This window comes from Tenrec ecaudatus, chromosome 1, assembly GCF_050624435.1.
Source record: "Tenrec ecaudatus isolate mTenEca1 chromosome 1, mTenEca1.hap1, whole genome shotgun sequence".
NCBI classification, from domain to species: Eukaryota; Metazoa; Chordata; class Mammalia; order Afrosoricida; family Tenrecidae; genus Tenrec; species Tenrec ecaudatus.
This window is the reverse complement of record NC_134530.1, coordinates 22,514,038-22,529,817: the sequence shown is the minus strand read 5'-3', so window position 1 is coordinate 22,529,817 and position 15,780 is coordinate 22,514,038. Positions and strand designations below refer to the sequence as shown.

At 47.9% G+C, this 15,780-nt stretch overlaps 1 protein-coding gene across 1 annotated transcript in view; it reads right to left on the bottom strand.

Moving 5' to 3' along the window:
* Window positions 1-8,847: 8,847 nt before the first annotated feature.
* The window catches only part of NWD1 (NACHT and WD repeat domain containing 1), a 75,285-nt gene continuing 68,352 nt past the window's right edge, over window positions 8,848-15,780 (bottom strand). Inside the window, 3 exon segments of the mRNA XM_075537763.1 lie at window positions 8,848-9,143; window positions 11,409-11,514; window positions 14,607-15,157. Coding sequence (XP_075393878.1) covers window positions 8,848-9,143; window positions 11,409-11,514; window positions 14,607-15,157 — 953 coding nt within the window.

Sequence of the window (15,780 nt, the reverse complement as noted above, 5' to 3'; positions counted from 1 at the left end):
AATGATGAGGGCAATAAATGTATAAATGTGCTTTACACAACTGATGTATGTATGGATTGTGCTAAGAGCTGTAAGAGCTCCCAATAAAATGATCTTTGAATAAAATCAATCAATCAAACAGACTTTTGTTCAAGGTTTCAAATGGGTGTTTGCCAATATTTTTACTTTTTAAGTGGATGAAATAAAAAAGATTGCAAGGTGAAATTTTAAAAACCCAAAATAAAACAGCGTAGCAACGAAAACAACGGGGAATGCAGACAAAACCAGGCAATTCGAATCATCACTGTCGTTGGGGATTATTGACAGCTCAGGCAGGAGCGCAGTGTCCGCTGCTGTCAATTTGTCTCTCAGCAAAATGATGGGACAGTGAAGGACTGTTCTGTGAACTTTCTGAGATTGCAGCTCATCGTAGGAGCAGACAGACTGCGAGGCTTCCCCAAAAGCAGGTGGTGGGTTTGACCTTTGGGTTAACAGGCCAAGAAAATTAAACAAGTAAATCAGCATAGAGTTTTAGCCTTGGTATATTGATCTCTGTAGACTGGCTTCTGGAAAAAAAATTTCAGTTTGATTGGCACATAATCCACATCCTACAATTCAATAGATCGTTCCATCACATCAAGAAGAATGGTACAATCATGGCCACAATCAATTTCTGAACATCTTCTAAACTCCCCCCAGGACTAAATCACCTTTAAAAATGAACTGTGCAGTCACATTCAGTTCCAATGTCCCTTCCTGCCTCCACTGTTCACTCCCCGAGTCCCCTTACCCTCCCCATCCCCCACACCCTGCATCCCCTACAAGTCCTTGCATCTCTACACAGTGCTTCAGAAACCGTTACAGCCAACGGAAACAAAGAAGCACAAAAGTGAAGTGACGTGTAAGGACAACATAATAGCGAGCTAAAGATAGGAGCACCCCCAAGAGGAGGCAAGAAGAGGCCTCCCTCCACATGCAGAAAGCCAGCATCGAGCTAGAAGGGATCCTTGCACCTAGTTTAAATTCAGGTTGGGTCTAGAGGGGGATCAGCTGGCCAGCTGTCGAGTTGGATCGGCCTAATCAGGATCTCACTGATGGATATTGGATCATAGGCTGTTCCAGACCTTTGCCTGTGGCTAAGGGGATCTACCAGCGACTCAATCTGACTGGATACTCCACAGCTGGGGAAAAGATTTTTGTTGTCATGACTAATTTCAGGGATATATATATCTATATAGATATATAGATATCATGACAACAAAAATATAAAATTTTATTGGGGGCTTGTACAGCTCTTATCACAATCTATCCATCCATTGTATCAAGCATTTGTACACATGTTGCCATCATTATTTTCAAAACATTTTCTTTCGACTTGAGCCCTTGGTATCAGCTCCTCACTTTTCCTCCTCCCTCCCCCACCCTCCCTCCCTTATGGATCCTTGATCATTTATAAATTATTGTTCTTTTTTCATGTCTTACAATGACTGATGTGTCCCTTCACTCATTTTTCTGTTGTCCGTTCCCCTGGGAGGGGGTTACATTTAGATCAGTTCCCCCTTTCTCCCCCCACCTTCCCCTCCTGGTATCACTACGGTCATGATTGGTCCTGAGGGGTGTATCCGTCCTGGATCCAGGGATTTTATGGGGAAATCACACATTTCTACCCAAACTCGGCACACAACACTTGTGGGTGGTTATTGTGGTGTTGCCCTCTAAAGCAGTGTCACCTGGTGTGATGTGCTAAGGAGGGTGACACCTGGAGAGAACTGGCTTCCTAACGTCACCTTGAATCACTGGTCTGGATAAAAGTCGGGGAAACCATTCTCCCTTAGGCAGCGCTCTTTGAGGACTTGCCTGTGGGCAGTCAGTTTCCAGAAAGAAACGTCCAGGTCAGACTAGAAGCTGTGCCATGACAGTGTTTTTGGTCATGTTTCCCTTGCAGTCGTCATCAACGAGGTGCATGTGCATGTGCGTGTGTGTGTGTGTGTGTGTGTGTGTGTGTAGAGGCTGTAATCATGATCGGAAGTGCTTTTCTCTTTAAAACATTTTTGACTCCTTAGTAAAATGGTACCCCGATGTGCGAATCACGTGTTCGTGAGACAAAGTCCCACCATCCTCACCTCGAAGGAGCATTCTGGCTCCACGCCTTCTCAGGCAGACTTGTTCGTTCTTCTGAAAGTCCCTGGTGTGTATTTCTTGCCAACAGAACCATTCGAGTCCCCACGCAGGGTCATAAGGCAGGGTCATAATGTCGTCCTCACTCAGGGTTGCTGGGTGGACAATCAGAGGGAGCACGTGACGTTTGTAGACAGAGACATGACTCGATACACTCTGGATTCGAACATGTTCGAACCCCCCATCGCTGTGAAGTGATTCCAACCCATGGGGCCTTCAAGGGTGTCAGAGAGTCGAACGGCACCAGGGGGGTGTCAGTGACTGAGTTTTCTGAAGGTGACTGTGTCAGTCTGGGTAAACTAGGGAAACAAATCCACAGAAACTCATCATGGATATGAGAGAGTTTTATAGAAAGGGTAAGTGTACATTAAGAAAGCATCCCAACCCAGTGCTGTCCAAGCCCATAAGTCCAACATTAGTCCATATGTCTGACACTGATCTACAAAGTCCTCCTCAATCTCACAAAACACATGCAATGATGCTGAACGCAGGAGGAAAACTGAATCAGTGAGTGTGTAAGCATCTCAGGGCTGACAGGGGTCTCCACATGGCTGCTCCAGCACCCAGGGCTGCATCAGGGTAGGCCCACATGATTTCTCCTCAGGGATGTCTTGCAGAAAGTGAGCCTTTCCAGCTGAAGCAGGGAACTGGCTAAGGCAGCTGTATCCTGGTCTGACCATCAGAAAGCAAGAGATCCAAGAACTTGAAAGACGAGGTTCACCGAACCATTTATAGCTCTGCCCTTCAATTAATCCCGCATGTTTTTATCGGCCAGATTGGCACAATAAACCTTAACTATCTCAGTGATAGATGCAAGAGCTTCTCCCCAATATGCATTCATATAAGGAGCCAAGTTTGCCAACCTTTGGTCAGCAGCTGAGGCCATCCAGGGATTTCAGGAGCTAATAGAGACATCTGCTACTATTATTATTAGGTACCGTCCACTTGGCTCCAACTCAGCAGTGACCCCACGTATAATGGAGGGGAACATTGCTGGTCCTGCGCCATCCTCACAATCATTGTTGGAGCCCATCTGTGATAGGTAGGTTTATTGTGCCAACCTGGCCAATAGTAACATGTGGGATTCATAAGGTCGCAGTTTGATTGGAGGGCAAAGAGATAAATGGCTTGGCGAGCCGCACCTGTCTCTCTCTCTTGCTCTCTGGTGATTGGACCAGCATGTGATTGCCTGACCTAGTTCTCTGCCTGAACTTGTGAGCTACTCTACCCATGGGACACCCAACCCGTGGATCCTGTCGCTAGAGCGTGAGGTCCCTTTGAGACCTGCTTTGCCACACAGCCAGTGTATACATCGCTGGGCTTGGAACTATTGGACCCTGTCATCTGGCTGACTGCTGGTGACCTGCCCTGCTGTTTGCTGCCTGGGGCCAGACTGCCCGCATTGCTCTACAGAAGACTCAGCTGTCTGCTCCCTTGACCTTGGGTCCAGCAGCCCTCATGAGTTGAAGAACTTCCAGTATATTAACTGTTCCACAGAAGTTAGTTGAACTGAGCCCTCTGTATTGCTGTGTGGACTCGTTAGCTCTTATATTCTTTCGTGCTGTATCTATCTATCTATATCATATCTATATCTATAAAATCATAAGTGTCCTGGTTTTGTTTCTCTAGAGGACCCCGTCTAACACACCATCGTTGCAGTCTTGTTCAGGGTCTTCTTTTTGGTTGACCCTCTTCCAACCAGGATGTTCTTCTCTGGGGATTGGTCCCTCCTGACAACACGTCCAAACTAAGTGAGACAACGTCCCTTCACCCTCACTTCCAAGGGGCATTCTGGCTGCATTTATTCTATGACAAGCTTTGTTCACCCCTCCGGCCATTCAACAGATGCGCTCGTTCCTCTGGCTATCTTCAGTATTGCTGCTGTTACTTGTCATCTCATGCTGTCCGGAGAGACCGGTCCATGGAGGACATCATGCTTGGTAACGTCGAGCGAGCGTGACGAAGGAGAAGGCGAGGGACTAGACGGAGTGACACCGTGGTTGCAACACCAGACTCGGGCGCAGGACCAATCGTGAGGATGGCACAGGACTGGGCAGCATTTCGCTCTGTTGTGCGTGGGGGCGCTGTGGGTGTGAACTGACGTGATAGCCCCTAGCAACAGCGAGAGCTGCTGTTGATGGGACCTGATGCAGGCAGCTGGCCCCTGTTGTTGAGTGCTGTGGAGGTGAAGTGTGCTCATAGGCATGCCATGTGACAGGAACACTGCTCCATAGGGCTTCTGAGACCGAGCATCTTTATGGAAGCAGACTGCCCAGTTTTCCTACTGCAGCGCACTGTTGGGTTGAACCCGGCAACCTTCTGGTTAGCAGCAGGGTGCTTCCCCACTGCTCCACCAAAGCACCTTCTCATTTCCTGCCTGCGAGTCATTTCCAACTCACGGCGATCCTATAGGACAGCGTAGAACTGCCCCGGTGGGTACCAAGACTGGAAAGCCTCATCTTTCTCTCAAGGAGCATCTAGTGGTTTTGAACCGGTCGACTTTGCAGTAAGCAGCCCAACATGTAGCCCCCGTCCCCACCAGGGTAGAGAACCACGGCCCTTCAGGTCAGGGCACCTGAGACCTACTGATATTTGGTTTCAAATGCTAGAGACCGAGATGGGGGGGTTGGGCAGAGACTTAGGGGAGTTTATTTATTTACTCACATCAAGTAGAAAAGAAGGTGACAGAGGCGAATGGAAAAATGGTGTAGTAAATAGCCACTCGCACACACTTGCGCATGCGCACACATACACACCCACCGACTCGACTACCATCGATCAGTTCCCACTCCCAACGACCCTCTATGGGTCTCCAAGGCTGTCCGTCTTTCTGGAAGCAGCCTTCATCCTCCTCCTTCAGAGCAGCTGATGGGTTTGCAAGGCTGAGGAGAGCCGCCACAAACTAAGAATGAACCCAGGAGGGTCGCTAAGAGTTGAGTCGGATAGACAGGGTTCTAGAGGACAAGGCATCACCTACATGGAGCTGCTCTTTAATAGCTGTGCGGGGGGTGCATATTCCCGGAGTTCCTGCAATATCAGGCACGTACCTGGGGGTGACAGAGCACCCCCATGAGGCTGCTCCTGGTTTCCAGACTGATCAAGCAGAGAACAAGAGGGACCTGTGGTGTGGGAGGGGGCTGCTCACCGAACTGATCACCACAAGGTCAGCGATTGGAACACACCAGCGGCTGCTCGGGAGAAAGATGGGGCTGTCGAGTTCTGTAAAGATGTACAGTCCTGGAAACCCCAAGGGGAAGTTCAGCTCTGTCCTGTAGGATCCCTGAGTTGGAATTGACTGGCAGCGACTGGCAGCGAGTTCTTGGAATGGAGAGCGGACTTGCATCTGAGCAATGGGTGGTCTGTGCTGGCCAGCCCCTGACCTTGTTTTGACTGCTGATTCTCCATCGTCTCTTCCCCCAAAGGTCATCAATTTGACTTCTGTACATTCCATATGGAGCAGTCCATGTGGTAATTATGTCGTTGGAAAAAAATTTTAAAGGTATTTTCAATGAAGTCATTGGTCTTACAAAATTTTATCAAAGGATCACTAGTTTTGTTTCTATCACAAAGGCTGTATTTCCCAACGATTGTTCTTTCTCTTTGTTTCCAGTGTTTGCATTTCAATTGCCAACAACTATCAGTGCATCTTGCGGATCAATTTCATACTCAAGTTGGTAGACTTCTTCAATTACGTCATTACTAGCTTTAGTGCTTGGTGCACAGACAAACATCCTAGTTCTGTGCATTCGTCTGGGTTGTCTAGAACAGCAAACCAATGACACCCATTGATGCACAAGAAAGAACTTTCTCTCGGGAAGGTGACCCCGGCCAGTTCAACTCAGCTCCATAGGCACCGTCTCCAGATGTCTTTCTAGCAAGTGAACCAACCCACTACGAACCACCTGTGTTTAGAAACAAAATGATCTCCTTGTATTGCATATGGATCCACTGCTTGGTAGAAAATGCATATTTCAATTTCTTTGAGTTTTGATGGTTTTTCATAGGAACTGTTCAATGTTCTCTGTAGCCAAGTCCCTTCTCCCCCTACCCCCACCCCCTGTGTACTAAGTTCAGACCTGAGGGAGAGAGAGAGCTTCGTAGGTGAGGGTGGCAGGTAAGAGAACGGTGGGTTGATTGTTTGTGGAGGAAGGATCTTTGGGAGATGGGCTGGAATTCCCACTGAAGGAGGCAGGGCTTTCCTTGGCGTGGGGGCCACTGTGTGAAATGCTTTGGAAAAGGAGAATGTGGGTGATTATTCGACTTGAAGAAGGTAATCCAGATGCTGAATTGTACATTTAGAAATTGCTGACCTGGCAAATACCTTGTTGGGTATCTTTTTACCATGATAAAAAACAAATAGATTAAAAATGATATGTAAAAACACACACAAGATAAGCAACAATTCAGATTAGCATTTTATTAGTAAAAATGTCTTCCTTATGTTTCAATTACTATTCACATAGAAAGCAATAGTTTATCACTGAGGCCCCTCTGATGGACACACACACACACACACACACACACACACACACACTTTTAGCCAGAAGTTATTAATGACATCTCACTCTGTTACATCTACTTCATTCCGTGTTGAGTAAACCTTTGATTCACAAAGAAGTGGTGGCAGAGAAAGGCAATCTTTTAAAAGATGCCCGGTGTAGCCTAAGTGGGTTTTTCAGCTACAGGACTCATGGTAGTCAGCTCCAGCACACACTAAAGCTTGCTAGGCAAGGCATCCGACTCTGAGTTTTAGAATTACAGCTTAAAAATGTTTTAAAAACGGAATTTGAGGTGGACATTTACACATCGGACCCCTGGTTTGGGAAATGACTGAGCCAGATCATCACGAGAGTGCTACTGACTGTCCTACGTCTGGTTTTGCTGAAACGTTCTGGAATTCAAAGGAAGTGGGGACAGGGAATAGCACCTTGAAGGGGTGGACTCCCTTATTGTTAGGGCAGTGGTTCTCAACCTAATCCGCGATCCCTTAACACAGTTCCTCATGTTGTGGTGACCCCCATCCATGAAATTATTTTCATTGCTGCTTCTTCATTGTCATTTTGCTACTGTTATGAATCAGGCAACCCCTGTGAAAGGGTTGTTGGACCCCCAAAGGGGTCACGACCCACAGGTTTAGAACTGCTGTGTTAGATCAGTCATCCTCTGAAGCAAGCCGTGGGCAGCTACAGGCTTTGGGCAAGGAAGGAAGGCCCTTTCCCAGAGGTGGGAAGAATCTGATGGCTGAACTTGCAAGAGGCAGACTGCCCAAAAGCACTGTAGAAAGAGGGTAAGCACCTCTTTCCATCTGCTTCCAGTAGCCTCTGGTTTTCAAAAAAGAAGAATGTTTGTATTCTAAAGTTTTGGAAGCCAGAGAGTAGGACTGCATGAACTGCACATTAAAAATATTTTTAATTCCATTTTGAGTTTTGAAGTTGACTCGTGACCTAGAAATACACTGGTCCAATGAATATAAAGATGTAAATTGAAACCAATCACAAACTTTTAAAAATGGGAAAACTTAGCATGAAAATCTGGACTTCCAGTTTTGCAGAAGACAATAGAGAGGTCTGGCAAGAGTGCGTTATTCTCCTTGGGGGGATCCTGGGCTGAAGATGGGTTGTGGTCGCCCCATCCACTCCTCTAGTAGAGCATGTGTTCTTCACCTCCCCACAGCCCTGACAGGCTCCAACACTTTTCGGTTCACCCAGGACCCTCCCCCACCACACACACACGCACAATGATCCAGATGCCTTGCTGAGCCCAGGGACATTGCATTCTACCACCCACAGAGTAGATGGTTGTGTTTCAGAGACCAAAATGGAAGCAAGAGCGCCGGTCAAGGATTGGGACAGGTTTCCCATTCCCATGTCTCAGGGTTTGTAGCTTGAGCTTGTTCTCTGAAATAAAGCACAGCTACACTCCACAGCTCAGGCTTCCTTGTTTGCAAGGTGGAGAGGAAACTCTGCCTTCCCTAACGTATGAACTGCTATGAGGATTGAACGTCAGCGCCTGGAACATGATAAGTCGTTGTCGTTTGGTCTGACTTGCATCCATCCTCACTTTGGAGGGTGCCAGCACCGTTTCCCTTTAGGGCGGTGGTTCTCAACCTGCCTGATGCCGTGACCCTTTCATACAGTTCCCCATGTTCTGGTGACTCCCCCCTCCCCCCGACCATAACATTATTTTCATTGCTACTTCATCACTGTCATTTTGCTGTTATGAATTGGGTGATCCCTGTGATGGAGTTGTTAGACCCCCAAAGAGGTCGCGATCCACAGGGTGAGAATCACTGCCTTAGGGAATACGCTTACCATTTTCATTCCACATGTTTGGGAGGTATTGAGTCCACTTTCGGTCCCAGTGGTGCTCATTGGGTCAGGCTGGGCAGTCAGAGTGATGCACTCTTATGGAGACAATGCTTGGTTTAGAGATGGGCATTGAGCCAATGGGGGAAAAGTCCTGGGGAAAGCAAGCTCTCTCTTTCCTACTGAATTCAGAGATGGTGTGTTGGCTAGCACATTGCCTGTAGGAGGGCAGCATCTGAGAACTTTGCTAACCAGGAGGAAAGAGGAATAGAAATATGGGTGACATAATCTGAGGCCCTGGATTTGAGCATACGCCAGCAAACACAGTCTCTTTGCTTCGACCAGACTGGAGAGGGCTGAAACTCCATACCCCCCATCTGGGGCTCTACAGGATTAGACAGACTTGTGAACGTTTGTTTGGTTTGGACCCATCTCCTTCAGCACTCTCAGAGTCTTGGGTTGCTCCTGCTGCAGTCGCCAACTCTTCCCTCTGCCTGGATTTGACCAGCCACACTGCCTTCTTGAAGTTCTTCAGTGGATCCTGCTGTGAGACTCTTGATGCGGGGCACTGGAAACGCTCCCGGATGAGATAACCGTGTCTGGTGGGCGCGATGAAACCATTTGACGTTGGGATGATTCTGTTCACCACAGCATGGACAAACTGGACAGTCAGCAGGGCCCCTGTGGGGTAGAAGGAGGGAGACAAATGAGAAGGCCATGGATCAGAGGGCCGGTATCATGCCTCCTAGAGTTGGATGTTGGATTCAGATCCCTGCTGGGCCCTTTGATGGGATTCAATGTGGTGGTTAACCTCTCAGAGACCGACTTGCTTGCTCTGTAAATGGCATTGGTAGCAAACCTACCTGCCAAGGGGAGTTTTGAAGCTTTAAAGGTATTATGCATGTCACATGCTCAGCATGGGGTTATTTCAGAGCGAGCCCAATATATATTTTTATTATTGGAAAAGCAGGAAGGGAGACTGTGAACCTGCTGAGGATAGGCTCTCTACCCCCTCTCCCACCCCAACTTTTCAATAAGTCACAGATATTTATAGACTTCCTTTGATATGCTAGGCACTCAGGTGAGTTCTAAGGCTGCAAAAGTGGCAGGACTTATTTTTTTTAATATCAACTTTTATTTATGGTAAGGATGAGCTTTTAAGGGCGCAACGAAACATCCAGTTTCTAAACCATCCTGCGAATTTTTGCTAGGCATATTTGCTACACTATATTAGACTACAGTGTTACAAGAATACCGTGGAGATATCTGGTTGTAAATCCCAGTAAATCCTCTATAGTTATAATATCATTTGTGAGTGTGTGTTATGCGTATTTTATATGTTACTCAGGCAGGATTAGTGTAGGTTAGATCTCAAGTCAATCTCGTTTGAGAATCGCTTCTCAGCCATTTGGTTAAGATCAAGTGTAGAATCTCTTTTGAGATATGAAAGCGATGATTAAGCAAACAAGTACCAAATATAATTGGGGAATTGTAGATGCCAAGTCACAAGGAACCAGGAAACAGAAGCTGAAGACGGAAGGGCCTTCCATCGCACCTGACAGAGAAGGAAAGCTCTTTCCTAGAGCTGGTACCCTGATTTTGAGTTTCAACCTCTTAGCCTGTGAGGAAGTAAATTTCTGTTTGTCAAAACACCCCGTTGTGGTACTTCAGTTACAGGAGCAGCAGACAATGAACACATAACTCTACTGAGAAATAACTCATCAAATGGCCAACAAGTATATAAGATGGCCAATAAACCCATAAAAGGATGCTCATTGCCGTGAGCCAGGTTGTTGGTTAACACAGCTAATTCCCACTCATGGTATCTTCACTGGGCAGAATAGACCTGCATACAGGTCTATTTCAATGACTGATTTCTCAGAAGGAAACCACCAGGTCTGTTTTCTGGGTGGGTTTGAACCACCAGCGTTTTGGCATAGCTATTTGTTCTACCCAGGGACTACTGGCTACCCCCAAGGTCATTAAGTTGATTTCAACTCATCTCAACCCTAGAGGACAGAATTGCTCCTTAGGGTTCCTGAGAGTAAATCTTTTTAGAAACTGCTAGCCTCATCTTTCTCCTTCAGGGCGGCTGGTGGGTTTGAACTGTGACCTTCTGTTAGCAGCCCAGTCCTTAGCCCATAATGCCGCCGGAACTCCTTTATTTAAGCCCTCAGGAGCTTGCAGATCAGAGACACAATGAGATACCACCTCATGACTATTAAGATGGCGGAGCTTAAAACACACACCTACCCAAAAGAAATCACCAGTGTTGGGGAGGGAGTGGAGAAACTAGAACCCTAATCCACTGCTGGTGAGAATGAAAAATTGTACCACCGCTGAGGCCAACAGTTCGGTGGTTTCTCAGAAAGTTAACCATGGGACGACCAGGAGCCCAGCTATTCCACTCCCAGGCAGATGCCTGGAAGAAGTGACGGCAGGAACCCAAACCAAAGCCTACACACCAGTGTCCACGGCAGCACTTTTCACAAGCAGCCAAAAGGTGGAAACAACTGGACACTCCATCAGATGAACGGATAAATGAAATGTGGCGTCGATAAACAATGGGATATCACGAATATTACAAGAGAAATGAAGTCTGTATGCATGCCACCGCAGGGGTTAACCTTGAAAACAGCACTCTCAGTGCAATGTGTCACCCAAGGAGAAGTGTTATATGATTTTACGTATATGAAATATAAATATATTGAGACTGAATTTTATTAGTGGTTATCAGAGACAGGCTAGAGGGGATCAGGGACACCCTTTGTACAGGAAGCAGTGAGTTTCTGTTGATGGTGATTGGAAATTTGGCAATGATTATGGGTGATGGTTGTCTGACACGATCGCTGTAAGCGAGGTCAGTACATTGCACACCTGGAAAACGCTGAATTGGCAGATGTTGTGTCACACCGATCTTCACAGAAATAATCTGAAACGACTCACCGTCCAGTACACTCCAGACAATGATGGAGCGATCCTTCAAGCCCGCGTACACGTACTTGTCATCTTTAGAGAAGCAGGCACACTGCACCCCTCGGCAGTAAGAACTCTGCGGGAACAGACAAGGAGGTCTTGAGTCCAGGCGGAAAGCTTCCAGGAGACCAATGTCAATGCTCTGGGAATCCTGGCTTGTCATCCCCCACGGAGCAGGGGCCTAACAAACCGCTGGAGAGATAGGTAGCTGCGGTCTTCTCGGGACCCTCAACGTCAGGTCAGAGGGAGCTGACTGAGACGTTCAGAGAATTTGTGCACTGGAGAGTGGGAGTGATAGATAGGACTGACTTTCTTAAATGGCCCCCAAATGGCCCTAGTGACACTACTGTTAGTGTGGCATTGGTGGCTCCCTAGTAGAATTCTTGCCTTCTGTGTGGGAGACCCAGGTTCAATTCCTGGCTAAGCCACCTCACGCACAGCCACCGCCCCTCTGTCAGGTTGCTGTGACTTCCCTGGCCTTTCAGAATGGCATCTGCTACAAAGCACTTTACAGCTCCCAGACTCACGACATGCTGATTTCATAAAGAAATGCTTCATCAACCTCGATCTATTCAGTGCTGAGGATGTCTCTGGGGCTGTCCTGGTGGCCTGCGGTTGGGGAATTCCCCATTGAGCAGAGCATAATGCCACCTCACAATGCCTTCCTCATGAAAATGAACCCCAAGGCTGTAATCTACCCCTCGTCGGTCAGTGTGTCGGTCAGTGTGTCGTGCCGTGGCAGCATGGCTGTTGCTGGGATGCCGGAGGCTAGGCTGATGGTATTTCAAATATCAGCAGGGTCACCTCCGGGGGACACGTTTTAACAGAGCTTCTAGACTAACTCAGACTGGGAAGAAGACCCTGCCAATCTATTGCCTAAAAAAGTGGCCAGCGAAAACCATCTGAACCTCAGTGAAACAGAGTCTGATATGGTGCTGGAAGATGTGCCTCTGGGGGCAGGGGGAAGGCACTCAGAAGCTGAATGAGGAAGAGCTGTCTTCTCAAAACAAAGCCACACTGAAGGATGTGGGTGGACCAAAGCGTTCAGGACCTGCACGTGCTGCTGTGGCAAGATTCAAAATAAGAAACAGCTGCAAACAGCTCAGCTCGCTCACCTCCCCCTCTTGTTCCTTGCTCTGGCCGATGGCACACGCCCGTTAATCATCAGAGCCTGGAAAGGACAGAGCGTGGCCCTACGGCACTTGGAGGTCATCAAACATGAGCGAGAATGTATAGAAATCTAAGTGCTGGGCCTGGTTGAGCTGCAAAGACCGGATTAGCCACTTTCAATCCGATGGTCATATGCTCTACTGTCAGGAAGGGCAGAACATCATGTTCAAGGTCAAAGAGAACATTTCAAGATCTATCCTGCAGCACACCACTGTCAATGATCGGCTAGTATTTGTATGCCTACAAGACGGACTACTATTCAAATTTATGCTCCCACCCCAATGCCAAAGATGAAAACACAGGTTCAGATTAATTAGGAAACAATGTCTACCTTGGGCATTGTGCTTTTTAAAAAAATGACGCGTATGATCCAATTAACAATAGTAACTGGAAAGGGTGGATTCGAAGCCTAGGGAGTGCTGAGTTCATATCAGTGTGGAGGAATCATTTGAAAAAGAGTTTCTTGGAGGAGAAAGGGGGAAATCACTGCGTTTTTATGGATGGTGATGGAAATTTTGGCAAGGGCTATTGGTGAGGGGGCACAGCACGATTAATGCAATTTGTGTCACTAAATTGTACCTGTCAAAGAGGTTCAACCGGCAAATATTGTCAGCTATAGTTTACAGCAATAAAAATATATATGATCTATTGCAATTGCGGAGTGTTTTGGCACCAAGGCATGATGGTTAATCTTAAGTGGCGAGGTGGCCCGGCTATGGTTCTCAGTGGTTTGTCCAGATACTGGACTGGGTGCTGTTCTTGCGGTAACGTAGTGTAACGCCATTCAGTAACTTCCAGAAGGCAGCATAGTACAGCATAATGGCCTTCTAAGATGCCATGTGACGGGATGAGCCTACCAACTGATGCGGAGTTTCCTGCCCCCCAGAATATTAGCAGGTCCAGGCAGACCTTGCTCCCTTCCTTTGGACAAAGCACTCTTTGCTTCCTTGGCCTATGGGTTTGGAGTCAAAAGGCTGCAGAAATCTCCTTCCCGCCACCAGACTTGCAGACGGTGATCCCCCCAGTCTCACAGTTGCTTAAGTCAATCGCTCGAAGAAAACCTCTATCTGTGTATACATCCACAAAGGGAGAGCGCAACGACCATGAGCTGAATGGGACTGGGAGGACTGATTTGGTAAAGGATGTTGATAACATAATCAATGCCACTGACTAGCACATGTGGTGTTAGCGCATGCCTTGCTGTGTGTATTATTATCGGCTTCTTAAATAATCTGATACAAATATGACCCCGCTTAAAGTCACCTGCCATCGAGTCAATTCTGGCTCACAGTGATATGTTTATCTGTCTTAGGGAAGAAAAAGGGAGCACCATTGTAAATATAGATTACGTTGAAAATATGAGGGCACTTCAAAGTTTGTGGGGAAATTCCATGCTAATTTCGCTTCTGTGTGTCGCCTTCTCACGAGTACTGCGTGTGAAGGTGAGTGCACATATGTGGCTGTGTGCAGGTGCCTATGTCTTCACCTGTGCCAACCTTCCCACAGCTGAGCCTTTGTCTATGCAAATATGTGAGAGATTTTTCTAAATTTCATGGAAAATTAGAGTTAAAGGATAATTACATTTTCCACAAACGTTTCGAGGTTCATCTATCTGTAAGTACGTACATGTGTGTGTGCACGCGTGTGTGTATCTACCTCTGACTGTTTTCCTCCCGAGAACTCGAACAAAGTCATCGCTCACCTCCCCCTACTATTCCTGGCTCTTGCCAGTGGCACACCAGAAGCCCTCAGTCGGTGGTCACTTCACCAATTTCCCAAGGGAGCCCCCGAGTGGCCCAGTGACACAGTCACCTGCAGACTGGCAAGTTGAACCGGGGAGTGCTGGGTGGATGGGAGATCTGCTTCTGAAAGAGCCCAGCCCTGGACACCCTAGAGGCCTAATCTGTTTTCACGGGGTCACCGTGAGAAAACAAGGGACACCATAGTTTGCTACCGCCAGGAGCTGGTGCGTGGGGAAGTGATGTGGGGGCCACGTACAGTGTAACTCATCTCAAACTTCCATTTGCATGTCTGCAGGTCCCAGAGGCACAGCAGGGCATCCTCCGAGCCACTCACAGCCAGCTGCTCCCTGTGGCTAACCTCCACGCAGGCCACCCTGCTCCGGTGGGCTTCCAAGGGGAACACCTTGGAGTTGGCGCACTCATAGAGAAAGAGGTCACCGTTGGTCATGCCGTAGACCACCCGGTAGTCGGCCAGAACAGCCACGCTGGAGATGGTCTCAGGCAGCTGAGTGTAAAAGGTGTAGGTTGGCCCATCGATGACGGGGCAGGGGTCCCCGGGGCTGATGTCCAGCACCAGGACGATGTTGTCGTAGGCGATGGCCAGGCGTTCCTCACTCTTGCTCAGCGACATGCAGTTGATGGCTTTGCGGGCCTCTGGCGGGGGGATGCACATCACGTCCTGCCGGGAGTTCAGGGGGAACACGAGGACAATCCCCGAAACCAGGCCGGTGAAGAGCAGCTGGTTCTGCTCGGCCACCTCCAGGCACCTGACCTCGTTGGAGGTATCCAGAGCATCTTGTTCCTCACCTGCCAAGAGAAGAGGCCATGTTGAAAACGGACCAGGAGCCCTGTGCCTATGACCTGAAACCGTCTTGTACAGGCATAGTTGATCCCGTAGCTATTGTTGAAAACATACAGTGGAAACACACCAACTCAACCAGTTCTACGTGTGTGTGGTTCCATGGCATTGACTGTATTCTTCAAGTCGTACCACCATTCTCATCTCCCTTTTAAAAAGGATACCTCCCCCAGGGATATAACTGTTCTGCCTCCTGAACTTCCTATCGCACCTTTCGAGTTGCCGCGTGTATCCATTTGGTCCCATAGAGACAGTGCTGTGAACGAGAACCATGCACTGGGCACTGCCATGCCGCACGATTGTGGAGCAACAAGAGTGCAGCGGATCCTCTTTGTTTAAGGTCATCTGAGGGCAGGAGTTTGTTGGGGGATTGGGGGTCCTTCAGCCTAAGTAGCTTCAGAAAGTCCCTCTAAGGGAATGGAAAATTCTGTTCCACATTTCCCCCACTTTTGATCGGTGTTCTTCTCTAAAATATTTGATCAAAGGAGCCTGGGAACGACTTTTAAACCTTGGGCCCAAACGATCCCACAAAGACCTCTTTAAACTAGACTGCCGTTGAGCTCATGGGATC